Source organism: Citrus clementina, unplaced genomic scaffold (assembly GCF_000493195.1).
Source record: "Citrus clementina cultivar Clemenules unplaced genomic scaffold, Citrus_clementina_v1.0 scaffold_2, whole genome shotgun sequence".
NCBI classification, from domain to species: domain Eukaryota; kingdom Viridiplantae; phylum Streptophyta; class Magnoliopsida; order Sapindales; family Rutaceae; genus Citrus; species Citrus x clementina.
Window position 1 is genome coordinate 34,356,049 of NW_006262688.1, and position 26,380 is coordinate 34,382,428.

General features: G+C 36.5%; 4 protein-coding genes across 4 annotated transcripts; all 4 read right to left on the minus strand.

Annotated features, from left to right (window-relative positions):
* Positions 1–1,293: 1,293 nt before the first annotated feature.
* LOC18053214 (receptor-like protein 51) lies at positions 1,294–3,096 on the minus strand. Its single transcript, XM_006449473.2, has one exon. It carries the CDS (start codon positions 2,998–3,000, stop codon positions 1,681–1,683), a length of 1,320 nt encoding a protein of 439 aa, XP_006449536.1. The 5' UTR covers positions 3,001–3,096; the 3' UTR covers positions 1,294–1,680.
* Positions 3,097–7,203: 4,107 nt separating this feature from the next.
* LOC18053215 (cellulose synthase A catalytic subunit 8 [UDP-forming]) lies at positions 7,204–12,797 on the minus strand. Its single transcript, XM_006449474.2, has 13 exons — positions 12,528–12,797; positions 11,952–12,028; positions 11,787–11,838; positions 11,545–11,689; positions 11,133–11,399; positions 10,593–10,938; positions 10,342–10,479; positions 9,584–9,709; positions 9,288–9,500; positions 8,834–9,092; positions 8,547–8,746; positions 8,063–8,416; positions 7,204–7,968 (listed from the first exon to the last, which is right to left on the minus strand). Exons 1-13 carry the CDS (start codon positions 12,703–12,705, stop codon positions 7,381–7,383), a joined length of 2,943 nt encoding a protein of 980 aa, XP_006449537.1. The 5' UTR covers positions 12,706–12,797; the 3' UTR covers positions 7,204–7,380.
* Positions 12,798–14,293: 1,496 nt separating this feature from the next.
* Positions 14,294–17,564, minus strand: LOC18053216 (WD repeat-containing protein 53). The gene is made up of 10 exons (XM_006449475.2): positions 17,443–17,564; positions 17,251–17,347; positions 16,904–16,965; positions 16,759–16,815; positions 16,514–16,573; positions 16,209–16,265; positions 15,872–15,914; positions 15,570–15,647; positions 14,842–15,317; positions 14,294–14,736 (listed from the first exon to the last, which is right to left on the minus strand). The coding sequence occupies exons 1-10, from the start codon at positions 17,548–17,550 to the stop codon at positions 14,647–14,649; spliced, it is 1,128 nt and encodes a 375-aa protein (XP_006449538.1). The 5' UTR covers positions 17,551–17,564; the 3' UTR covers positions 14,294–14,646.
* A 7,876-nt stretch (positions 17,565–25,440) lies between these two features.
* On the minus strand, positions 25,441–26,175 carry LOC18053218. Its single transcript, XM_006449477.2, has one exon. It carries the CDS (start codon positions 26,173–26,175, stop codon positions 25,441–25,443), a length of 735 nt encoding a protein of 244 aa, XP_006449540.1.
* Positions 26,176–26,380: the final 205 nt, after the last annotated feature.

The following is a 26,380-nucleotide window of genomic DNA, read 5'->3' on the forward strand; positions in this document are numbered from 1 at the left end:
TGTAATTCGGTGTAGTATAGATTATATTATATAAAGTAATATTATTTTATATTAATATTAAAATTTAATTAATATTATTTAAATTTATTAGTACTTAAGGTTTTAATTATTAAATAATTATTTTATAATATAAGAATTAATAATCTACTATTATTAAACAATAAAATGCTATAACATTATTAATAAATTATATTTTTACATAATTTATTTCAATATATTAGTTATCATAATATAGTGTAATTTAATATTATATGGTCAAAATATACTATTATATAAGAATATAATATAATATTAAATTACAATTTATTTTTATTTATTAACATCGAACATAGTTGTTTAATTTAAATTTAGTATTTTAGTAAATAATAAATGATTAAATAAAATTAAATACTTTATACATATTTAAAGTAAAATGATTCTATCTAATGAAAGCAAAATAATGTATTATTATTTATTAGATATTCAGGTTTATTAATATTTTATTTTATTATTTAAATTAAATTTTTATTTAAATATAAATATAAATTAATATTAAATAAATATAGATTTACTATATATGTGCCTAGCCTCAAATCATTTGTTATAATTTACGAGTAATAAACGTTAAATGATTATGTTTACAATACGAATATTATCTAAACATAATACAACCTAAACTCTACTCCCTCGTACGTTTATTTTATACACCTTTCGTTACGTTAACCATCTTTTTAAATACTACTAAAAATTACAGCAATATTCTAACACCAAACAATACGGCATAATGCAAGCTGCCAAATGCATCCATAATGACTTTCAAACAATTTTCAGCCATAAATGATAAATCATCAAGAGACAATTCAATTCGAGATATAGTCCTCGCAGCAGATTTTGGTAGAAATTAGAAAAGCAATAGATGGATAGCAGCAAACATGTTCTGTACTACGATGAGGATTAACAAATTCCATCTGTTCAGATATGTGGTGTTCAATAGAGAGAGCTCAGAAGAGTTTGGTCAAGTGGCAATATCAACTATTTTACCCCCACAACAGTCTGCAATCAATTCAGTCCACCAAACCTACTAAATATTTGTTCTCTTTGTAATCCCCGTCATATGAAAGAATAGTATTGAAAGAGAAATGCGGGGAAAATGAATCCCTGTGTGAGCTTTTTTGTTTTATGTTTTACTACTACTTGGACAGAGATGAATAACAAACCGCATCTAAGTAAAAGCAAACAGGATGAGAAGAAAGTGTTTCCAAAGTTGGCTTTATTATTATTATAGCAAACAAATTAACCTCAAGTAAAGCACATAAGATGGACAGGGAGGGCTGAATAAATGAAAAGCGCGAACAACTGAATGCTTGTACCTCAAGAAAAATGCACAATTATCTTATGCTGTAAGGGAAAACACTTTTACCCCTCTTTAGCTTCTAACAATACAAACAATAGTGACAAAAATCAACAGCAAAAGGACGAAACCGCCCGATCCTTCCTCATATCGTGATCAAAGCATAAAAAGTTTGAACACACTAATTCAATGATTCCTGGGTCTCTTTTCTACTTTCCCAAATTCCCCTCTACGATCCTTAATAATTCAATGAATACAATAATAAATCATTAGGAATCTCACTTCTAATCACCAATATTTCCTAATCTAAAATCTAACCAATCAATCAAAGATATATCTCCATCGTTCCTTTAGCCACACCATTTCGAGAGAAGAACAACAAAAACAATGAGAAAGACAATAGAGGAAAGCCCAATTGCAAGACCAAGAACAACCTTATTTGGCCCGTGATGGTGCTCCTTCTGGCTAGAATCATCATCACTATCGTCATCATCCGACGAATCATTTTCACTATCATCTGAAGAGTTATCCTTAGCTGGTGGCGGGGACATTGGCAGTCCATGCTTATCGCAAGGAGCAATCCCAAGCTTCAATTTTGACGACAAAACCGTATGATTGTAACACAAATTGGTATTCCCACCAACCTTAAACACTTGCAATTTCTCTAAAATAGAAGCATTAAACGGCAAAACACCATGAAAATTGTTGTTCTGAAGATTCAAGTACCTTAGCTTCTTCAAATCAGAAAAGAACCTGGGTAACGTCCCATTCAACTGATTTGAACTCAGATCAAGATGAACCATGTCTGTGAGTGATGCCATTGACTCAGGAACCGACCCAGATAACGAATTGGAAGCCAAAGACACATTTTTTAACGCAATCAAGTCGCCAATGGAAGAGGGTATCTCTCCATTCAGCCCATTTGAAGAAAGATTCAAGTGTTGAAGATTCTCAAGAAGAGTAATTGAAGTGGGTATCTTTCCTTTGAGCTGATTACCTGAAAAATCAACATGGGTGAGGTTCGAATGCAGATGCTTTGGAATATAACCAGTGACGTTGGCATTAGAAATGGTGACTGATCTCAGCTTGTGCATGTTACCAATTATGACATAGAGGCCACTAGCATTTACAGGCACATTAGTAACAGTAAGATCTGTAAGGTTGACAAAGCGAGAAAGAAAGACACCGGAGAGGTGGTGAAGCGAGTGAATGCAAGAAAAGGAAAGAAGTGAAAGAGAAAGGTCATTTGGAAAATGAATGGGAGCGATAGGGCAGTTTAAAAAGGTCAGATTTTGGAGAGTAGAGAGAGATTTGAGAGCTGTGGAGGAAAGTGAGATGTCATCTGAACAGTTGGAGAGACGGAGAGAGAGGAGGTGGCTGAAGGGTTTTGAGGAGTCGCATTTGTAAAGAGAGCAAGCGTTTTTTGAGGGAATGTTGAGAGATTGGAGAGCTCTTATTTGTTTTGGGTCTAAAGGAGAAGGATGTGAGGAAGCTACTGGTGTGGGCGTGGGTGTGGGTGTGCGTGGGCGTGGGGTTGGAGAAGAGGTGGGGGCTGAAGCGGGAGGGAGAGTTTTGGTTGGTTTAGTGGTGCCTGAGGAGGTTACGGTGGTTATGGTGGCGGTGGTGAGGAGGAGAAGGAGGAGGACGAGGAATGGCAGGGGTGGGCTCATGGTTCTGAGAGATAAAGTGGAGTGTGTCACTGTGAGTTTTGTAAGAAGTGAGCAAGAGCAAGTGAGGAGGAGGATTTGATTTACGAATTCAAGTGACAGTCTGTGCTTCTATTTATGGTCTCGTGCTTGTTTAATGAGTTTCATTTTCATTACGCAAGGGGTAATAACGTCTCTATATGACTCTTTTTTTTATGAAAAAAATAATAAAATTGGTTCTATTTTTTTTCTAAATTGTCTTAGAAATAGAGATGCAATTTTAATAAATTTTCAATATTTGAATCATAATTGACGCAGCAGTCATTTATAAATTATAAAATCATATTCTTTTATTTAAATTTCCATTTTTTTTATATCACTCGTGTGAACCGAATTTCCAAGCTACAAGCGTCAAGGTGCGATTGAACTTTTAACAGGTGATTTAGAAAGTAATTAAAAAATTAAAGAACAGATTTTACAAATAAAAAAAAATCATTTTTAATTTTTAAATGTGGCCACCGTAAGCAAGCTTAATCTCTTCCCCCCCACCCAAAAGTAGAGACTAGAGAGTAGTAATTAGTAAAACCCAAATTATATTTTCAGCTGAACTTGCGTGGCAGGCTAATGGCTTCCACTAGGACCGGGCCCAAAAAAAACCGATCTAACACTGGGTTCGGATCGGTCGAATTCATTACAAAATCCAATTCAATGGATTTTTGGCTTTAAAATAAAAAAATAAATTAATGAAAATTAAAAAATGAAGCTAGTGAAATACAAATAGTCACACATGTATTTGGCATTTCTCTCTTGAAGAAACTTAGAAACACACGAAGCCTCATTCTCAACTTTTCAAGAAGATAAAAAAAATGGGTAATTTTTAAAAACCTCCCCTGAGGTTCAAGACTGTTGCAAGTAGATGGCCAAAATCGTTTTATTTGTAAAAGACCCCTTACGTTTTTGTTCTGTTTGGTTGCCGTTTGGCTAATTAAGGGCGTTATTGACATTTTGTAATGTTATCAGAGACTTTTTTTTTTATTGCCTTTAGCACAGTGACTTGTCATAACTAGCGAGGTCAGGAATGACTTTGTAACCAAACACCTATTGCTCACTCATTAGCATAGAAAGTGATAAAAAATGAACAGGCTATAAGTGATTCCTGAATGTGGAACATCAATGTTGAACCTGAGGGCGAGGCAGAAAAATGCGAGCTCTTGTACCGTATCAATTACCAATCATTGTACATTCATAAGAAACATGCAGCATACTTCGAATTAGCAACTGATAATTGTTCAAGTTTGCAGAACAAGAAAAAGAAAAAGAAAAATTGTATTGAAACTAATGATACTGAATCTCTCATCTACTTTTACATTGCAAGATCAGTCCCAACTTTCAATACCTTGCAGATGAGCGCAGCAGTTGGACAAAGATCATGTACCCATCTCTCTTTCTATAATTGTTTTGTTGATTCAGCAGCCTCAGTTATTTTGAATTCTCTCGGGCACTGAGATTCTTTTGTCTTCAGGCATTTTACAGAATCCTTTCCTCAAGAATTAAAGATGAACTAGTAAAAGAGTTTGCACAGTCTTTTGCGAAGCATTTCTCCCTCTCTGTAACGAAAAACAGGGAACCAACATACCACGCGTGAACAGACACATACATCTTGGCAACTTTTTAAAACAACAATGGGGATTCATAAACGTTTTGAAATTCTTATAGGCTGGGGATTCTTATAGCATAGTGACTTGCATTTCCATACCAATAGCACCGCACCAGAAACAATAGACAGAGTAAGCACGGCCAAACATATTATTTTTCATCTGAACAGTGAGAACAAAATCATCGGAAAAGGCAGAGACATGAAATGTGGAGCCGGCAATCTCGAGTTGAGCTCTTGTTCAGCCTTTCATTTAGTTTTCATGTTGCGGCTGATCTCCACAGCACCAAACGCTGTCTCGTAGAACTGAACAGAGCCAGTAGCCTTCGATGCTTCCACAAGCAACTGTGGCTTCATCCCCATGAAGTTGGTCGAGGTAGCAGGAGCAACTATTTTCACTAGTGTAGTTCAGAACACCAGCCATTGAGAGAGTTTGGGGGTCTAGACAAAGGGAAAGAACTTGAACTTAGGAGAGAGAAGAAATAAAACGAGATCAAAAAGGAACTTGACCCATTCAAAATGACAAGTCACTGTGTTAAAGGCAATAAAACGAGAAGTCTCTGATAACATTGCAAAATGTCAATAACGCCCCTAACTAGTCAAACGGCAACCAAACGGAACAAAAACGTAGGGGGTCTTTTACAAATAAAACGATTTTGGCTATCTACTTGCAACAGCCTCGAACCTCAGGGGAGCTTTTTAAAAATTACCCTAAAAAAAATACTCAAAACACAGAGTCTTTACTCTTTACAGTTTCATACACACACAGACACATCAGAAAAGTAAGTGGCAGTCGCCCACCAATCCACTGTCCAACAACGCAGACGTAAACGCAGCCAGTGATGCAGCCCACAATCACCGCTAACATCAACCAATCGTCTGTGACCAAATCTATTGCTCCATGCCTCAACCATCACCAAGTTCCTCTAGCTCCACTAGGACCCAGCAACCCGAATTTTCTCTTTTGAAGTTTTGATTGTATATAGTAATAATATATTATGATATGTTAAATTTTTAGTTGTTAATTGTTATAATAATTGACTTTTTTAATTTTTTCCTTTTTTTTGAAGAATTTAATTAGGTTTGTACATGAGGTAATCTTAAATTACATGCTAGAATTTGAATGAAAAAGATAAAAACATTTTGTCTTTCTATAAATTAGCCCAAATCATATTTAATCCGAACATGATCCAACCCAAATTCAATCTGATTTTTCAAATCGGGTTATAGGTTCGAGTTGAGTTTGAATAATTTTTTATCCAATTCAATCAATCCGAAATCTAATCGTGTTGATCTGAACATGATTTTGCCCAACCTTAACCACCATGCACCATGACCTCTCTTTTTTCAAATTTCGGAAACTAATGACCACATTTATTAGCTAGATTCCATACTCAATTAACTTGTTTTAATCCCCTTTTTGTTTCGTAAATAATAAATTCAGTTGTAAAATTTTACCATCTATTATTGCATTGATTAATTTTTATCATGTATATATATTAAGTGTATTTTTAAAGTTCTTGTCTTTCAGAAACAAACAAACAAATAAATAAATAAATAAATAGATAAAAGTCTTGACAATAGGATTAGGAACCTGCCGATCTAGTTGCTATCAAAGGCAAGTGACCATTTGCTCTTTGTTTACGCAATCAAATATAAAAAGATATAACTTCTCGGACATACACACATCATTTAACTTTTATAGTTTCCTCTCTGTTACGTTTTCCTTCCCTTTTTCCCAATGAACTGAATAATGATAATTTTAAAAAATGCAAGGAAGCCAAAACAATTTGCCGAGGACTTTTGCTAATTTATTATTATTATTATTTCTTTGACAAATATATCTTCAACTTCAAGGCGTTTGCTATCATGCTTTATATTATATGCGAAAAAGGGATGTGGGGGGTGTTTTGTTGAGTCTTTTTGGTAGATGAGTTCAATTACAATTAAATTGGCTCTTTTTTTTTTTTTTCCCCTTCATTTGCAATTAAAAGAAAAAATAATTGAATGCAATTGAGAGCCAGACACTTTGGATGTAGTGAAATGAAATAAAATGCAAAAATATGATTTGAATGCAACCGAATGTAAAAAAAGGGTGCCATGAAATCAATGCCGCTTTATCATTGTGGATGCTGATTTGATTAACTATAACTAAATTCTCAACCAATTATTTATCTAACCGCTCCAATAAAATTTTTTTTTCCAAAAAAATAAAAAGTGGATTTAGATTTTAGAATGCATACTTGGTAATTATTTATCTTCTCTAATAGTTTCGTTAGCATTAATTATTAGAGTGAGCGTACAGTATATGTAAAATTCCAGTGTTTGACTTTTTTTCTAAGCAAAAATTGGTAGGACCAAATTTATATCTTTTCATTTTTGAGTGGGAAACAAACGGTCAAATATAATGGATTTGTGGTCGTGTGACCGTTGGAGAGGCAATTTCTTTTGCTCACATGAAGAAGGCAAGGCAGCCAACCAAAATCTAGTGTCGCTAAATCAAGCTCCTTTTCAGAAATAAAATAAAAATGATAAATTCAAGAAATTCCCAAGAAATTAATTCAACAGAAGGCTCATCTCATTCATTCTCTCTACTGCTTTTGTTTTCATAGAAGGGAAGTTACAACCAATCTTTAGCAACTTGAATCTAACACACTGTATTTGCATCAGTCAATAAAGAAAATAATATCAATACAAAATGTGATCTTGAATTCCCCCAAAAAATGGTGAGGTTCTTCGTAGTAACTCACTCAGCAATCTATGGAGATGCAGGTTTGGCCAAGGGTAGCGCTGTTGGTTTTCTCGACGAAGGGATCGATCTTGACCCAGACAAGAGAGAAGACCGAAGCCAACAGCACTGACCATAAAACAACAATGGTTGGAGTTCTGTTTTGGCGACCCATGAGACCCTTGAGGAATGGATATAGATGAACAATCACCCAAAAGGCAAAGAACACTTTGCCGAAAAGCGGTCCCCATGCTTCATATCCTTTGTTCAATGCATCAGAGAATCCAGCAACAACGCCTACCATGTTGACAATGATAAGAGATGTTGGAGGAATTAGAAGTGTTGTCCACTTGATGATGTAGAGTTCTCCGAATTCCAAATCATCTGCTGCTTTTGAAGTGACTGTGAAGTTGGTGTCAAGGCCTGCCAGCATCTTTAGAAATCCTTGGAAGACAGCAAACAGATGAGCCGAAACGCCTCCAATCACCCAAAACTGCTCGTTACGCCATAGGTCCTCAATAGTGACCCCACTCCATCGTAGTTCAAGCACACTGGTCGCAATGATGGAGAGGAAGAGCCCAAGAAACAGAACGCTTGCCAGGTTTGAGAGCTGGAACCAAGTGTAGAAAAAGTTATCAAGTTAGTTCTCTACTTAAAAGCTAACTAACTATGCAAAAGTGTAAACGAATATGGCAGGAATTTACCGTTGGTATAATGAATTTTCCCGTGAGAAGGCAAATTGCAGGCAATGAGCAATAGGCAATGAGAGGGAGTGAAGTAAATGGGTAGACAATGGTGTTTATGTATGCCAGCCTTTGCAACAATTTGAGGCGGCCTCCTCCAAAACCATACCAGAGGGGACAGTGTCTACTCAGGAAAATCTCTACAGACCCGAGTGCCCACCGAAGAACCTGGTGAAGCCGATCAGAAAGGTTGATGGGTGCAGATCCTTTGAAAGCAGGCCTTAAGGGCATGCAGTATAATGACCTCCATCCTCGGCAATGCATCTTGAAACCTGTTAAGATATCCTCAGTAACCGATCCATAAATCCAACCAATCTGAGAAAAAGAAGATTGAAACCAAACATCTGAATTAGTAGTCCATTAAGTGGGTGAAATGCCTGAGTACTGTTGAAGAAAATTGCAGTAAAGTGAACGAGTGCCACTAGAGCAAGAATAAATGCTCCACCTCTTTTCCCCATTCGGTCTTCTCTTCGTAGCCACAGCTTATGACATGAATTGCTTCCTTGATAAGGGTTGAAGGATTGGCGGAATCAGGAACTCCTCCATTTTCCATTAGTGTGGACTCGATGAAGACAGAAGATAAGCCAAAAGTCTTCTCAAAACTCATCTGCGAGATCAGCATTGACCTCTCATAGTCATCATAATCTGCAGGAGAAACCCAAACATAAAATATTAATTGAGAACTCTGTTGATTATTAGCGTAACTTTAATAGCTTAGAAATTCGAACTTACTATCAATCTCCTTGAGGTTAAAGATAGCAGCATCTAGTTCTTCACGTTTTGCATCTCGGTAAGCCTCCGAGAGATCTTTACTGGGCTTCTTAGAGGGGCAGCAGCAGGAGCAGCAGCCACACCATGTGCAAGATGAGGAAGTCTTGGGTAAGGTGGGCATTGTAGGAGGTCCATAGCCATAAAGTGCTTGTCTGTTGAACATACAACCTGTACCCACATACATAGGTCCTTGGATTCCATCCAGTCCTTTCATGTTAACCTGAGATTAAAATCCAAAAATAGTTGGGAATGAGAATGCTCGAAATTCAGGTATTCGCACAGTTATTAAGATATTATTTTGCTGCTGAATTCTCAAAAATTGAACTTATACATAGAATGATGCAATTTATACTCAGCATGACAATTAGTCAACATTTGCTGAGGAGATTGAACTTATGAACTAGATTAAGCTTACGTCGAAGAAAACTATGTTGCGATTGGCATATCTATCACTCTTATCAATGCCATCAAATCTCTGAGGGAACTGCACATAGCATACGTCTCGACCAACTTGAGGGTCCATCATGAAGCACATGGCCTCTCGAACTGCCTTGCTATTGTTAACATAGTGGTCACAATCGAGATTGAGGATGTAAGGAGCATTAGTGAGAACTGCAGATACCCTCACCTGTACGAACCCATTCATTGCAGTCTTAATATGACATTAAATCGTGTTCTGTACACTAGTAATCTTAAACCGTGTGCACATACCAGAGCATTTTCTGCACCAGCTTTTTTGTGGTGTTGGTAGCCAGGCCTTTTCTCTCTGGAAACATATACCAGTCGAGGAAGTTCATTTCCCTCAATGTCGCAGGCACCGCTGTGTCCAAGGAAAACCTGAAAAGGGCAAAACAGCACTTGTGTCAGAATTTAACCTAAGTGATGTACATATGAATGCACAGAGACCGATATCTGATGCACGCTTAAGTGATCTATTGAAAGGATGCAAGAAACAGTTTAGGCCCTACATAGAGTTACCAAGCTTTCTGAAAATACCCAGAACTTTACAGATTCGAATATTTCTAAAACAAATCTACAACATGTTTCCATTGTTTCTAGAACCAGCGCCTAAATAACCACCAGTCGATTGTCTTAAACTTCAAGTCTATAATAGAGGCATTAAAATATCTAATTGAGGCAGTTTCCTACTGTTCTGTAGTTAGTCGTAAATGTTTTGATTCTGATTTGTAGGGGTTGGTTGCTGACCTGTAGGGATAGACTATTCTCCCAAGATAAGTAGTTAGGCTGCGTATATATAAGAATGTATTGATCGGTTGTTTATACAGAAACATAAAAAATATTTTTCTACAGCTTAAATTACACATAGTGGCAGCAGTCAAACTTGGTGATTTCTTTGTCTACCCTTCCAAGTAATCAGATATCAGGATTGCTCAAAATTACAAAATTCTTATTTGATTAATAGTATATATAATAAACAGATAACTAAAGCAAAAGATAGATGGTTTAACCTGAATCATGCCAGGATGGTCACGTGTGTTATTTCCTGGCCAAGATGTTCCATCTTGCATTGTCCATCCTTCTTCAGGTGTTTTTTGAGCCTTTGCTACCAAAGCATTAATTCTGACTTTGTACTCTTCATAATCTCTCTGTAACAAAAAGAAAACATAAGATATAATAAGGCTGCTGTGCAAATTTTTAACACATTACTTATTCACAAGCATTCAACACTTTGTGTCTAGATTTAGCCTCAAATACTTACTTTCATGGCCCTGCGCTCTTTTACAAAAGAAGGTTGAATTTTGTCCTTCAAGTAATCAATCTTCTGTGAGAAGTAGAACTCAGGTGCCCGGGGTTCAATTGAGAACTTCTTGCAGAATGGAACCCATTTCCTAGCAAAGTCAGCTGTTTGTACTAGAGTTTCAAATGTAAGCATGGCAGCACCATCATCAGATACATAGCAGGAGACTTTGTCCACAGGGTAGTCCAAAGCAAGGATGGAAAGCACCGTATTGGCAGTGATCAATGGAGGTTCCTTCAACGGGTCAACTGTACTCACAAAGAAATCCACGGCAGCAAGCTCGGAGGGTTCACCCTCTCTTTCAAACCTGGCGTGCCAAACAAATGGAACCATTTTATCTACGCACTAAGCATGAAAACAGACAGGTATATACAGAGGTAATATTTGCTTTATTACTAAGTATTGATAGCTCCAATATTCGCTTTACTACTAACAACTGATAGCTCTCTCACTGTCCGCTGAAAGCAATGTGCGGAAGTTTTGGATTCAAGAGAGATGTACCTTGCAGAAAGCCTGTCGATGTATGTTTCCCTATCAACGGGAGACCATTTGGGGAACTGATCCAACACCCAAGAAAAAGCAAACCAGATCTCACAAATGACCGAAGTGAGCCATAGACCGAGAGCACTGTCTACAGGATGTGTCACTCGGTAATGGAAGAAAAGCCCCAGAATGATTAGTCGCACTATAATCACAGTTCTGTAAGGTCCAAGTTTGCTTCTTGGAACCGGAATAAGAGTAGAAAGTGGCAGTGCAGCCTCCGGGGACCTGCAAAAGCAAACATGAATCTAAGTGATATATGCTTTATTATAAAACCATAGCAAGTCAGATTGCAGTAGAAGATGATGAGAACGTAGAAAAACAGGTATTAACACTAATTTGATTCCAGTTGGCATTGCAGCCATATACTCACTGCTGATTCTCTTCCATCTGCTGCGCAGGTGGAACTTCAGCCTCTTTTTCAGCCTTTGCCGCAGTCTTTTTCTTCTTGTTCTTTTTGTCCTTCCAACTCTCTACTCTATTTTTCCAAATTGGATTCCCCGATTCGTCATTGTATTCTTCATGAAAAACACCAGATTAGACAATAATCGATAATGATTTATTAAAGCTTGTAGAAGTGTGACAAATATGATGCAACATGTCGGAGAAACTTACCGCTGTCCACCGTAGATACATTACTTACGTGTCTTGCATGAATTCCAGTGTTCTGTATAAACCAAGATACATGGTGGAATTAATGCCGTCAACATGATTATATCATGAGACTTTGCACATAAACAGCTAGCAAGAATTAGGGAGTCAATATGAAGACAGTCATACCTCGGAATTACTGAGTTGAGCTGCCACCGTGGATCGATTGCCAGATTCTTTAGTTCCAACATCATCCAACAAGTTCTCTGGTGATTTTAAAGCAATGCAATTAGCATATTGAACGACAAAGGGCCACAAATTAACTGGAAAAAGAAAATCATATTACAGGAAACTGAGATCAACCCTGTCAAAATGGAAGGACCGTCGCTAACTGTGTTCAGGACTCACTATCAATTCCAAGGTGTATTAGCATTCTCTTGCTTTTCTCTCATTATTCACAAGATTCACTTGAGCAGTGAGAAAATTGAGAATAAAAATCTTAGACAATGATCCCTACTAAGTGCTTAAGAAATTCTTCTTTCTCTATTGCCAATCATCCAAATTCCAAGACGTTCATAAGTTAGTCTACAACTTCACCAATTTATCTTTAACAAAGCATCGTTGAATACTACAGTGAAAAAGAATGAATCTACTAATAAAACAAGTAACATCAGCAATAAGCAAATGAGTAACTCACATTCTAGTACGCAAAAATCAAACCTTGTAAAGCCGAAACTGAAACGTTTGCAAACTAGAGAGACTTACCATCATAAGGAGAGGCACAGCGCAAGCAAGCTTTGCGGCCTTCCTTGATCTCATCATCGAAACAAGACTTGCAAATGGGGAAATTACACTCACTGCAAGCTACAAACACTTCCCCGTTAGCAGTAAACCCCACTTGATCACCGCAAGTGTTGCATACAGGAGCCCCAGATTGCATCATCCTGAATACACTTCTCCAAACAACCCACCCAATACAAGAACCCCTGTTTGGGTGTCGTTTTTATAAGAATGACACTAACCAAAGCTAGGGCGTTTTGGAGTTTGTTGTGAAAACAAGGCGATGTCATTTTTTTTTTAATGCTAATAAGAGGGCGGTGGTTGGAGAGTTGAGGTGTTGGTGTCAATGCTTTGCAGGCAAGGAGAGGTGAGAAGCAATGTCTCTGTTGCATTCTCTTCTGAAAAGATTTGAAATTTTTGCGGGAAGTTGAAGGAAGGTTTCGGTTGAGCAGGGTACATCTTTAACTGACATTTCTTCTCTATCAAGTCCCCTGTACAGAGGGATAGCAATTTTGCCCACAAATCTGTAGTTACCCGCCTTACAAACCTCTCTACTAAACGGTAATTTTACGGATAATGGATGGTTTTAGTAATATAAATTAAAATGATGCAGATAGCAGACGAATTTAATTTTTTTAAAAATATATATATCTTGCTAACCCACATAACATTTCTTTATCTTTTAAATTGTGTAATTTTTGACATTTTAATCAAGAAAATATAAGGTAAAATTAACAATAGTTAGACCTAACTAAAAGTTTGATAACGAGCTGATCAGTTAATCAATTGGGCGTGGAAAAGTACTAAACTTTTTTTTTTTTTTCTGTTTTTACGGTATTGATTAAAATGTCAGTGTCGCTGATTGTCCAAGCATTGCATATTGATACTGTTTTGTACAGGTTGCTGTAAAGCTTAGCAGGTACCTAAGTTAATTACTAGCTATTTGCTTTTGGTTTCGTTTGTTTATTATAAGGAGGGATAGTATACTATTGAAAAGGAACTGGATTTTGTGCTAATGTTTAATCTCAATCTAAAATATCGGTAATTTTGTCTCAATCTAATTAAAGTTAAATTAATTCACTTGTGTGTGTATCCAATAATTTATATTTTTAAGTTGGGCACCCGCAATAAATTTATTGGATGCCAGTGCAGATTTGATAATTATTCAAATTCGTAATATACGGGTTTTTCAAAGAAAATGAAAAATTGAATCCTGCTGTGTCCGCAGTGAAGGTTTGGTAATTTAAATTTTTTTGACGGTGCAAGCCGCACCTTACCCTACCCATTGCATCTCTACTCAGATACGTATGTACGCGGTTGGGTCACGGCCGTTGAAACCGGCATGAGGTGCGCTTTGTTGGTCCTACTAGACCGAATAAAACTGTGCAACACAGCACAAAACGAAAAAAAAAAAAAAGACAAAAATAAGTAAAGATAGGGCCTTATTAAAAAATAATAATTAACAGTTTATTACATTTCCTGTGAAAATATCATTGTTTTGTCAAGGAAGTGTCTCTATTTCAGTTTTACCTTGTCTCTAGTAACATTTTATCAAAATTTTCTGAATAAATATCATTGTTCAAACAAAATCTGACAAAAAGATTGTTGTCTTGCTTTCGGTGTTCGTCAATTAAATCGCTAGATGCCTAAATGAGGAATAGGGATATCCGAATAGAATTTGCATAATTCACCAAAAAAAAAAAAAGGACTGTATCTTTTTAGCTCTCTTTCAAGTAATTACTTGAGGCTGTTTCACTAATAAATTGACACAGAACTTGCAAAACATTCCAAAATTTGTTAGAGATCAGACACAGATCCGGCGAATCACTAGCTAAGTGATTCGATTATATTAATAATTTCAAGAAACAAAAGATATTCATGCACGTTAATAGACCGAATCATGTTACATGGCAAAGATATATTACTGGACCAACAACAGCGAGGCTATCTAACACAGTTGGTCAGGGACACCTATGTGCAGCCACCTTAAGATCATCGAGGTGTATTTCTCAATAACAGTAAAACTCCAATAAAAGCAATACAGGTTTCTGGGCCATGCTCGCCAGGAATACGAATTTTTCAGTCAGATAACGGCGGCTTCGATCTATGAAATTGAATAGACCTTCACTACTTTGGAAGTGTCACAGACAACAAGGTTTTCAGATTCAGTAGGGGTTGTGCAGAGCCAATTAACCTGCCGTAGTGAGAGACAGAAATAAAAACTTAAAATAATAATAATAATAATAAAGAAAAATTGACAAGTACAAAACCCGACCACAAGACTTCCACCAAAGCTTACCTTTTTGTTCAAATTGATGTTCTTAATTAGAAGATCATTGTTGATACTAGTCTGCACCCCCTGAAATCTGGAGCAATCCCAGACCTTTACCAACTTATCATTACCACCTGAGATTAAATACTTTCCCCTCTCCCCAAACATTGAAAATGCCACACAAGAAGCAGCAGCAGTATGGCCACCAACAGAATAATCTAGATGCAGCCTCTTTCCACCACTATGATCTAGAATTTCCATTTCTGCATCCCGAATATTAACTTTTGATGTGGATTGAGAGCCCTTCAGCGGTTTTGTGGTACTTTTTGACCTACTTATATTAAGTTCTGATTCAATATTGATCACATCAACAACACCATCACCCTTAGCAACGACACATATTTTTTTTGTTTTGTCTAACATATCAGCATCTGGAATTGCTATTGCATGCACAAAAGCAGGGTTATAGCATTGCCCAGAATTACCATTGTTTTCAGGTAAGCCTGCGACAAACAAAGCATGTGAATAAAATCTAAAAGACCAGTAGAAACATAAGACCAATGTAAACTCCCTTTTAGTTTTTAGGGCCATCAGGATTGACTTCATGTTAGCACTCCTTACGGTTTAAGATGTATGTTTTTCAAAAACCTACCAAGGGAGAGGCAACACCAACCATAACTTTTAAAAGACATAAAACTTGTGTACATATATCATGAAATATTACAAGGCAAACAAAATTAAGACTCGTATCGTACCAAAATTCACAATCTTGTTTGGACGCCCTTTGGAGAAGTCCCACATGACAAGCTTCGAATCCAGACCTCCAGAAATGACTGTCAGGATTGCCCAAAAAGGGGACAAAAAGAAGAAGAAAAAAAACAGACACCAGAGTATTTAAGATGCATGTTTGATTGATTATGCTGAAGTAAAAGATGAAAAGTCATCTTCTTCGTGACTTGGTCTAACAGACCCAACTTATAGCAGAATTGTACAAATTTCACACTTAAGCAATACAGTTCCAAACATCAACCAGAACCATAAACTTGAAAAATATTACCTTCCCAAGGTTTCCAGGGTATGAATTGCACACTGCTACAGATCTATGATGCATAGTTAAGGTGACAGAATTATGATTAAAAGCCTCCAAGTAAGAGAAATTAAGTAAATAACCCCCCCCCCCCCCCCAAAAAAAAAAGAAAAAAAAAAGGCTCTAAACTAATTTCTAGATAGTTTCATACAACATTTATATGAATTTTTCTAGAAGAAAGAAAACTGTCATTGCATCAGATACACAGCAGAGATATTTATGAGAAACCAAGCCCATGTTTCATGCTTACAAGGTGCATGTTAAAGGACAACAATAAGGTAAGCTTGTAACATATGAGGTAGGATACACTTGAATGGCCAGCTCTCAGTGTTTTATAAAGGCAATGCTGGCGAATATCAATGATCTGCCAGATGAATGATTATAAGCAATTATTCAGAAACAAAAGCGTCACTGAAAAAATAGATACATTTTTTTCCCTAGTTTCAGGCAACAGGAAATAAAAGATGCTGTTAAGCATTACAATGTTGAATTCTTTGTAAAAGCCAGTGAGATAGAGAAAAAGAGACATCCAAACCAAAACTAGAAATAACATAACAAACAATATTTGCAATTATGAATTATCAATAATATGACTGCGAGAAATCTCAATACCTTAACATCACCACCATCATCTGCGCAAGCAAGAAAAGATGACTTAGGATTGCACACGATCTGCACTTGTGAAACAAGCTTCACTTTAGACAGCTTGCGATGTATCATCACTATTAGATACAACCATCAAGATCTCACAATTTGGGCATATGCTAGAACAATAAGCCAATCAACTCCAATAAAAAGGCAGATAAACACAAAGAGTAACACAGTTCAAAAATCTAACTATATATTATCCACGTTACCTGATTTATCTCCTCTTTGTTATAGTTGTAGCTCTCTAATGGCCTCCACGATGCAGGCTTGAAATGCATGGAGAATGATAGGTTAGTGCAGAAGAGAAACAGGGATTATCGTTGAGGAATTATGCTTAGAACAAAAGAGGGTTACCATATGCACATCAAAAGATTTGACTTCCTTTCCCGAGGAAACGTAGATAATGTCTTCATTCCCTGCATTCGACAATGATCATTAACAAGAAATATGAGTCAGCAGCTTTCAGAAGTTGCATACAATCATTCAAGTCTAAACATTTGCAACTAGCTCTTTTATGCTCGTTAGAGATTCAAGTGCTAACTAACTAGGTGCCTTTCTAGGAAGTAGTCTCAAGTGCTTTTCAAAAAGAAAGGTGCTTTTACTCAAACAAACACACACACACACAATACAGAAACACTCGCAAGGTACAGTAAGATACAAAAGTCGCTAACAGAGCAAAGACAAGTATTGAAGAAAATCACCTGACTTGAAACAAAGTGAAGTAACAGGTCCATTTCCAACATCAGTGACAAGCTGCACGTCTTTGCTTCTCAAATCAAACCAGCAAACGCAACCATCCTATTTTTCATTAATTAATGAACCGATTAATATGAGTTCATTATTATAGTAAATAGAAATCGAAACCAGAAAGTTCGATGAATATAAACTAGTACCTCCCCAGAAGTGGCAACAAAGCCAGGGCGGTCACGTGAGGCTATGCAGCACGTGGCAGTGGCCTTGTGACCTCTCAACCGTCGTGGCTTCGCCTCTGCCTCCGTCATACTCGTGCCGACCCGTCGGCCCTCCCAAAGGCTTGTCGGTCGGGGCAGTGTTGTTCTTCTATTTTCTTATTGGGTTTGGGCCTCGTTTCCTCAGCCTCTGTAGCCCGAGTGTTGATGATTCAGGCCGTAAGCCCATAACTAAAACTTGCTTCGGTTCAAAAGAATCATTAAAGCAACGTCGCCCCACTGATGGTGTTGATTGAGTTTCATAGGATCTAGTAGGAATCACAAAATCTTTCATGGGTAATTTCGATTAACAATAACTATAATATTTATGGATATTGGGTTTGGGTTGGATGAGGAGGGGAGTACAAAATCAAGCCACATCTCAACTAACATTTAGAGTTTGGAATTATGTCTTAGTATGTACTAGGAAATTGGGGAATAGGATGAGAATAGGTAAATTGGTCCTGACCTGAGGATTTTACATACTAAATTTATTAAAAAATTGAATGGGGAATGGGGGCTAAATTTTTAATTAGGTGAATAATGGAGGAGAATTTAGTCCGCTCCAACGTCGTCCCTATATCAATCTTATAAGAAATAAGTACACATGTATTTTATAATAAAAATTAGGGTAATTACTCAAAGTGGTCATTTTTAAACTCAAAGTGGTCTCCAAATACGAGAAATACCTAGGGTTTCCCTTAATGATCGATAGAAATAAGATGAGTTTCTTTAACGATGTTAAACTTAAGGTGCTGCATAAAATTTCAAGCTGGAATCATAAGATGTTTTCAAGTGGGGGTAGAAAAGTCTTTATCAAAGCAGCAGCTCAAGCAATCACACCTTATGCAATGAGCGTTTTTAAGCTTCCAAGGGGTTTGTGTGATGGCATTCAAAGGGCTATAGCGAGATTTTGGTAGGGATAAAAAGAGGATAAGCAGGGCATTCATTGGACAAGGTGGGAAAAGCTCAGCCATGCAAAAAGTAGGGGTGGGATGGGGTTTAGAGATTTTACTTGTTTTAATCAAGCTCTCGTGGCCAAACAAGGGTGGAGGCTTCTTTAGTGTCCTAGTTCTCTAGTCTCAAAGGTTTTACAGGCTCGGTATTACAGAAGCTTCAGCTTCCTAAGTGTAAGTGTAGGCTCCAATCCGTCATTCATCTGGAGGAGTATCTTATGGGGCAGAAAAGTAATTAAAAGAGGCTTTAGATGGCGTGTAGGCAATGGCAGAAGGATCTCAGTGTATAAAAATAACTGGCTACCAAGGCCAGATACCTTCAAGTCGTTTTCTCCTCCAATTTTGCTTAAGGACTTAGTTGTGGCAGACTTGATAAATGAGGAAAAACAGTGGGATAAAGGAAAGCTGAACTATCACTTCATGCAAGAAGATATAGCCGTGATCCTTAAGATTCCATTACCAAAAGATCAGGTTAAGGATGAACCTATGTGTCACTTTGACAAAAGTAGGGAATACTCAGTAAAAAGTGGGTATAAGCTTGCACTCAAAATCAAGTTTCCAGAAGCTTCCAGTAGCTAGCAGATCAACATAAACCACTGGAATTGTTCTTTGGACTCTTGAGCTGCCTGAAAAACTCAAAATCTTCATGTGGAGAGCTGTAAAAGATCGTAAAAGATCTCTTGCCCACTGTAGAAAAACTATGGAAACTGAAAATTCTATAGGAACCAATATGTCAAAGGTGCAAGAGGAGTGCTGAAACTATCATTCATGCTCTTTTGGACTGTAAAGCAACTAAAAAAGTAGGTCCCAAGGCCTATCCCCCCTATATCCCTAAAGTTTTAATGTTCAATCTTGGGACATGCTCAGTATATTCCAAGATTTGGCTAGAAGACTAATCAAAACTGAGCTTGAACTTTGGGTAGCTTATTGCTGGGTAGTGTGGTTCTCAAGAAACAAGTTCATTTTTTAAGATAAAATGGTGGAACCATAGGTTGCAGCAGCAAAAGCTGAATCAATCTTGGCTGCTTACCAGAGAGTAAGGGCACCAGACAACTCTCACATTGATAATTTCATAAAGGAGAAGCTGCAACAGTGGTCCTCTCCTCTTGAAAATTGCCTTAAGGTCAATGTGGATGCAGTCATAAATAGCAACGATCAAATGGTAAGGTTGGGAGCTGTAATAAGAAATTCAGAGGCCAAGGTGGTTGTTGCTAGGGTTTAGCAGACCTACATAAAAGAATGTGTTAGTTATATAGAGGCTGAGGCTGTTCAATGGGGTATCCAGGTGGTAAGAAAAGCAAACATAACCTCGTTGATTGTAAAAACTGACTACTTGAAAGTGGTAGAGTTGATAAACAACACAAAGGGTAGCAAAACATAAATCTTTTAGGTAATTGCTGAGATTAAAAAACAGAGCAAAGAATTTCATAAATGTACAATCCAGTATGTTCTCAGGACCTATAATGCTCATGCCCATAATTTAGCCAAATTTGGCTTAGGGGGAAAAACTAGTGCTGTCTGGTTAGACTCAATACCAGCAAAAATTCAATCTGTATTTGATGTGTTGTGAAGCAATGAAAGGTTTATTTTCCATTCAAAAAATAAGGATAATTACTCTTTTGCTACTTTAAGTTATTGGGAAATAACAACTAGGGTCCAGCTATGGTACTATAGTGGTACCATACCACAGCTGAATCCAACCATTAGATCTAGCTATGGTGAAAACTGTGAGTTGGATCCAATGGCTGGATCCAGCTGTGGTATAGTACCATTGTGGTACCATAGTTTTACCCTAACAACTATGTGCAATAAGTATAGTACCCTAACACTTTACAGCTAAAGAATTATAAAATATTAAGTTTTACTACCTTTTTTTTTTTTGTTAAGACTATTGGTTGACAGTTTGTTGACCTTTAAAATACTAATTTTACCCTTACTTTGAAAAATACAAATCATATTAATGAGTTTACAAAATATCAATACAAGGACACTTTTGCCCCTATTATATCAGCATGGTGTCAGCAGTTAACTAACAATAATAATGGAAAGTAATAAAATGTAAGGTTTTGTAATTATTTAGTATTAAAGTTTTAGAGATGATACTTGTTGTACTCAGATGTTATTTTTCAATAAGTTAATTTGTAAAAAGATTGTAACCTTAAAAATAAGTATATAAGTATTATATAATAAAAATAAGTATATATGTTTATAAGAAATAAACATAAAGTTCTTTTTTTTTTTTTTGGGTGAAACTAGATGAAAAGAGATAAATTTACTTAACTTAAAAGTACACTAGTTCGGGGAATGTAATGAATCTTACTTCTCAATAGACAAAGCACTGACTGAAAAATCCTATGAAAAAGGGTCAAAAAGAGAAAAAAAAAATGCATGACAAGAACACTAATTGAAGTAATACAAGGCACATTCAAATTAAAGATTCTACAACAGAAATATCGAATAAAATTCTTAAGAAACCACTTTCTTTTTCACCGGGAACTGGTTTCTTAATTCATACGCATGCAGTTGCTTGTGAATATTGCTGATGAAGTATTGTCAATTTATTTTATTCCCTTTACGAAAATGAAAATCAATTTCGTTGGCATAAGGATCAATTAACATATGGATTCGTCTTTCAAAAAGAAAGTAAACACATAGATTCCAAAGTAGGAAACACATCAATAAAGCATATATACTAGACGCCAAAAATCTTGACTTGATCGTCCCTCTTTTCAACTAATATAGATCGTATAATATAATGTAACATAATATCTACCCAGAGCTTTTAGAACCAAGAAGGTCAAAAAGTAGAAATTACAGTGCTTGCATGTGAACCAAGATTTTGGACTAACATAAGTTGGCAGGACATGTAAAAGCTTGTTTTGAGTAGTGACAATTAATAGTGTCGTATCTTTTGAACTCTAGCAACAATTTTTCTCCAAATTAGAAGAGCATTGCAGCAGTTGATGCCTGATGCAGAGAGCTCTTGCAGTTAACAATGGCATATGATAAATTTTGGCACCTCTCTGTCCGAGGAAATTAAAAAGTGGATGAGATCTCTGATAAAAGTTGAAATTACCCACGTAAGTAAAAGTAAATTTCTCAATGGTGTGTGTGTGAAAAGTTCATATTTTGGGACCGTAGCGATCGAAGACAGAACTGTCTTGAAAGAGATGCAGCAAATGAATTTCAAAGTGAATCCGTGAATGGGAATGGGGTTGATAACCAGCTTGTACAAAAAAGGCCAAAAGTTAACTCTGTAAGAGTACAATAAAGCTTTTTATCAAGGTTTGATCAGAATTCTGGTTTAATTTAAGTGGCTTGCTGTTGTTAATCAGTTATGTGACTGAGATGCTTGCTGAGAAATAATCAAAATTCTTATGATTTACTTAATTGTCACGTTAATTAATAGTTGAATGTACGTGAAAAGCATATTTATTGTATATATATTAGACTACTAGCTATTTGATACTTTGTCTAATTACCTCGTCGAGAAGCTCCTTTGATGAGCAAGCAAATAGTTTGCACTAATAATTCAAGAAGTTTAAAATGTGTATGTACTGGCATGATTAAGAAACTTCTAGGCAGTTTCGAGAACATTGTCAGCCAGAATTCTAGTGAGAAATGATACAAAACTGCAGAAGGATTCAAAGTTAAAAATTAATTATTCTTAAAACAAAGAACATCGATCTGGGCCTCTTGAAAAATTCATTCTTGTGTAGAAAGAAAATACAATAAGCATAAGGCCTTGAATAGAGTAGAACAGATTTGCTAGCTTATGACCGAGCTCTCAAAATGCAATAATGCGAGAAATGTATAAAATAATTGTTTATTTTCCCGAATTCAACTAGCTTGGCTTTCTGGGCATAATTTCCAAGTACCAATATTTTATCCTTGACATCAAGATCAAGCTAAAATTTTTAGATTTTTAAAGCCTTCGTTGTCTCCATTATTTCAGAACACTAGTTTTCGTTATCGTAACCATTACAGCACGACAGCACGGCATCAAAATATTTCAAATTCTAGAGAAAAACAATAGAGGAGGTGAAAGAAAGTTAACGAAGTTGATTAATCATTCGTAATTCATTAGAGTTGATTAAAGCCTACTACATATCATGATTAATGTCATGGCATCTCACCAAAACTAAACCCAGCTAAAGAGACAACATTTAGACGACAAATTAGAGTTAATTCTTGGAAAACTTCCTATAGCTAATTAAGCTTATTAGTTGATCATGGGGACCCGCATCACAACGTATGCATCGAATCGATCATCTATCTGACTGTAGAGGCAACAGCATAAGCCCATGACTTGAGATGTTCTTTCATGGCCATGTTATCATCCAGTGGAGGCATCTTCATGTTCATGCAAAGATGATATTCACTTGCAAGGACTTGGTTATGCTGCCGGCTCGTCGTCTCCTCGTCATCATCAAAAAACCCAAAATCTAACTCCGAATGATGATCAAGCTCTCCAAGAATCTTTTTTAAGCTTCTTCTTCTTCTTCTTCTTCTTCTTCTTCTTCTGCTTCTACCACTGGCACTGGTACTAGAACTAGTACTAGTCTTCCTCCTCTCTTCTGCTGGCTTTGCAAATTCCTCCATCTCCTTGCCGACGAATTCTCCGTATCTTGGAACCAAATTCTCTGCACTTGGAGACTCCTTTTCCTCTTCAACTTGGTTCGCAGGCTTTGATGCTGCTTCTTTGACTGCATCCTCACTAACCGCATGAGAAGATTGCTCAGTTCTTGAGGAAGAAACAACAATATTAGAGTAGAACCAAAGAGAGTCTAAGCTGTCTATGATATCTGAACAATCCATGGGAGATTAAAACCGGACAGATGCATGAGTAGAAAAACAGACACAAACTACTCCATAGTCTAGATTGGAGTGTGTAAGAATTACGTTATTTATAAAATAAGAAGAGAGACAAAGAGAAAAGGCTTTGTATTTTGCAACAGTTTTTTTTTGTGGACGGACTCTATTTCTATTGACAGGAGAAATATTAGCACAATTTTCTCCTCCTTTTGTTTTCCAATTGACCAAAGTTAACCTCTTTATTTTGTTAGATTCCGAATTGCATCGGAGGGTATTTTGGTCTCCATGAAAAAGCTAGGAGCATAGTCATTAGTCAGGGGGCGGCGTGAGAAGCCTGAGAACTGGCCACTGAAGCCGTAATTAGTAATGAATTACTTTGGGGAGAGAAATAACAGGTTACCCAACGGTCGACAAAAACGTGGAAAGTGATAATAATTCTGTGTCTTTTATTTTTGAATTCTGCGGGCGGGGCTCCGATGATTATAGAAAACAAGAAAATCATGGGTTTCAAGCGCAAACGAACTTCACGAGGGAAATTGTTAATAGCCATTAGCTAGCTTTAATTACTATGTTTGTTTCAACCTATGCATATGTATTAATCATTGGTGAGTTCAGAGGCATTTATTCATAACCAATCTATGACAGTCAAAAAAATTGGCTTGAATTTCGTTTCCATGCATACATAGTTTATGCTATATGGTATAAAAAAGTATAAACTTCAAGTGCAGTGGTCGACCTTTCTCGAGTGTCGGCAAAGAATGTCCCTGTATTCTCTTTGTATAAATTTAATTGACTTCGTTTATAATAACATAATTCTTTCGTTACTTCTGCTCCCCATTTACAATGTGATAGGTCAATACGTTTTATATCCACACACACTGTTGTCTTATTAATATTGATCATTGAATATTTCTGTAGTTAACAGTAAAACAATTTATTTCCATGACCACCTATTTTCATAGCTTAACTGTTCATAGTTCACATATCCATGTGAGCCAGCCATTGTGTGTTTTCTTTTGTCTATGTTTTACCCTGTGCTTTCATTCCACCGGTTAAAAGTATGGGTCCAGCTATCCTGCCTACGTGGTTACTACTAACCACACTATTTTGTCATTTTCTGAATTTTGCCGCTAGATTGGAAGCACCACAATCCAACAGATGTAAATGCACAGGGGTACCGCACCCGAATCTGCGTCTCGTCTGCAAAGCGCATCGCACACGCCCCATCACCAATGCCAATGAGATCGATAGAGCATGCCACGCCCTCCGCCATACCACGAGTTATATTACTCCTCTCAAAAAAATTGTTTGGTGTCTCCTTTCGCTCATATGTGTGAATGAGAAAGAAAATTTGAGAGTAAACCTCTATTAAAGAATTTTTTTTTTATTTAGCGTATTAAATCATCTAATATCCGAAAATTACATTGGACCCCGACTAATTCATATTCGAGTTAGGTATGACTACTAGGGCGGCAAAATCAAGCTTTCTCAATAAATATTTAATGCAACTACATTCCCAAGTCTCGAACTGAGGAACTTCGTTAAATTAAAACAGTCACATACCAGCTGATCTATGCACTTGTTGGTTAACCGAGGACCTTGTCATTTTCTCCCTTTTTTATTCTAATACGTTAAACATTTATATTAGCGAGATTTTTGGAAGGACACGTAATTAATTTTCCTCAATGAACCATCTTATTGCAACAAATTACCTCGTTCTATTTTTCATAAATTTATAAACATTTCCAACATTTTCTTTACCCTTTAGTTGTTTCCAATGGTTTGCAGTAATCCACACAATTGTCGCATCAATTTTCCTTCTAGTTGTTACCAAGAATTAACCTTTTAGTAGTACATATTCTATTATTCTCACAACTGTTTGTCTAGAGAGTTCACCCGCTAATTACCGATTTGCAGGTCAGAAAGTGGCTACTTATGGCTTTTTGTTGGAAATAACGTTTCGACAGATCTCGAGGGAATAATTCTACTTTAACTAAAGAACACAGCCTTGATTTACTTTATCATTAACAATTCAGATTCTTAGATTTGTGAATTAATTGCAACGAAACCAAGCTAGATGATTCAGTTTACTTTTATTTATGATTACAAAGGATGAAATTTTTTACAAAAACATCTTGTCAAAAAAATCAAAACTGTAAATTACGAAACTTCATCATCTAACTGCAGACAATGCAACAGTATGAGCCCACCATCTGAGATTATCTTTAATGTCCATTTCATTATTCAAAGCAGAAATTTCCCAATTAATCAATAATGAATTATCTTTCCTTGTGGTATCCATAATCTCCCAAGCTTCAGAGAGATAAGGCCTCGAAACAGGAGAATTATCAACTGTGTCATCTTTCTTCCCCAGTCTCTGCAAGCCAGGAACAATCTCAACCAATCTTGAATTTTTATTATCTTCCTCTGTGAAAACAAATCCAAGATCCATAAACCCTTTTAGCTCTTCAAATTCCAAGTCTGACAAGCTCTTGCTCTCACTATTCTTCGTCCTTCTCCTTGTTGAAGCAACATGCACCCCTTTTTTCTTGGAAACAAATTCTTGAACATGATAATGAGCTTGAGCTTGTTTTGTCTCTTTAACTTCTTCCGTAACTGTAACTTCTTTGCCTGACAAAATTGTTTGAAGCTTTTGTGGTGAAAGAACCGAGTCTGGAGAGAAAGAAAAAGAATTATTGAAGCTTGTTTCAGAGCTCAATTGCGCACTCATGGACCTTTTATGGCTTGTAGGGACCCGCAAGAACTCTGCTTTTGATGGCTTTTCTTCATTTTGGTTATCTCGGCTTGCTTCAATTTTTGAACAAATTGATGATCTTGATTGCTTTTTCAAGATTTCCATCTCAAACCAGCATGTATCAAATAGCTTCAGTATTCTGTCGGAGCCCATGTCAATGGCGGCTTTGCAGAGAAAACTAGAATCTGTAATTTGTGTATGAGATGACCTCTGAACATTCAGGCTTAATATATAAGACTAGACTAATGACAAAATACCCCTCAGGTTGCGAGTTTATTCCCCCCCACCACCAAAAAAAAAAAAAAAACAACTCACGTTTTCCATAGGTTCAGTTTGTAATTAATTAAACATTGATTTG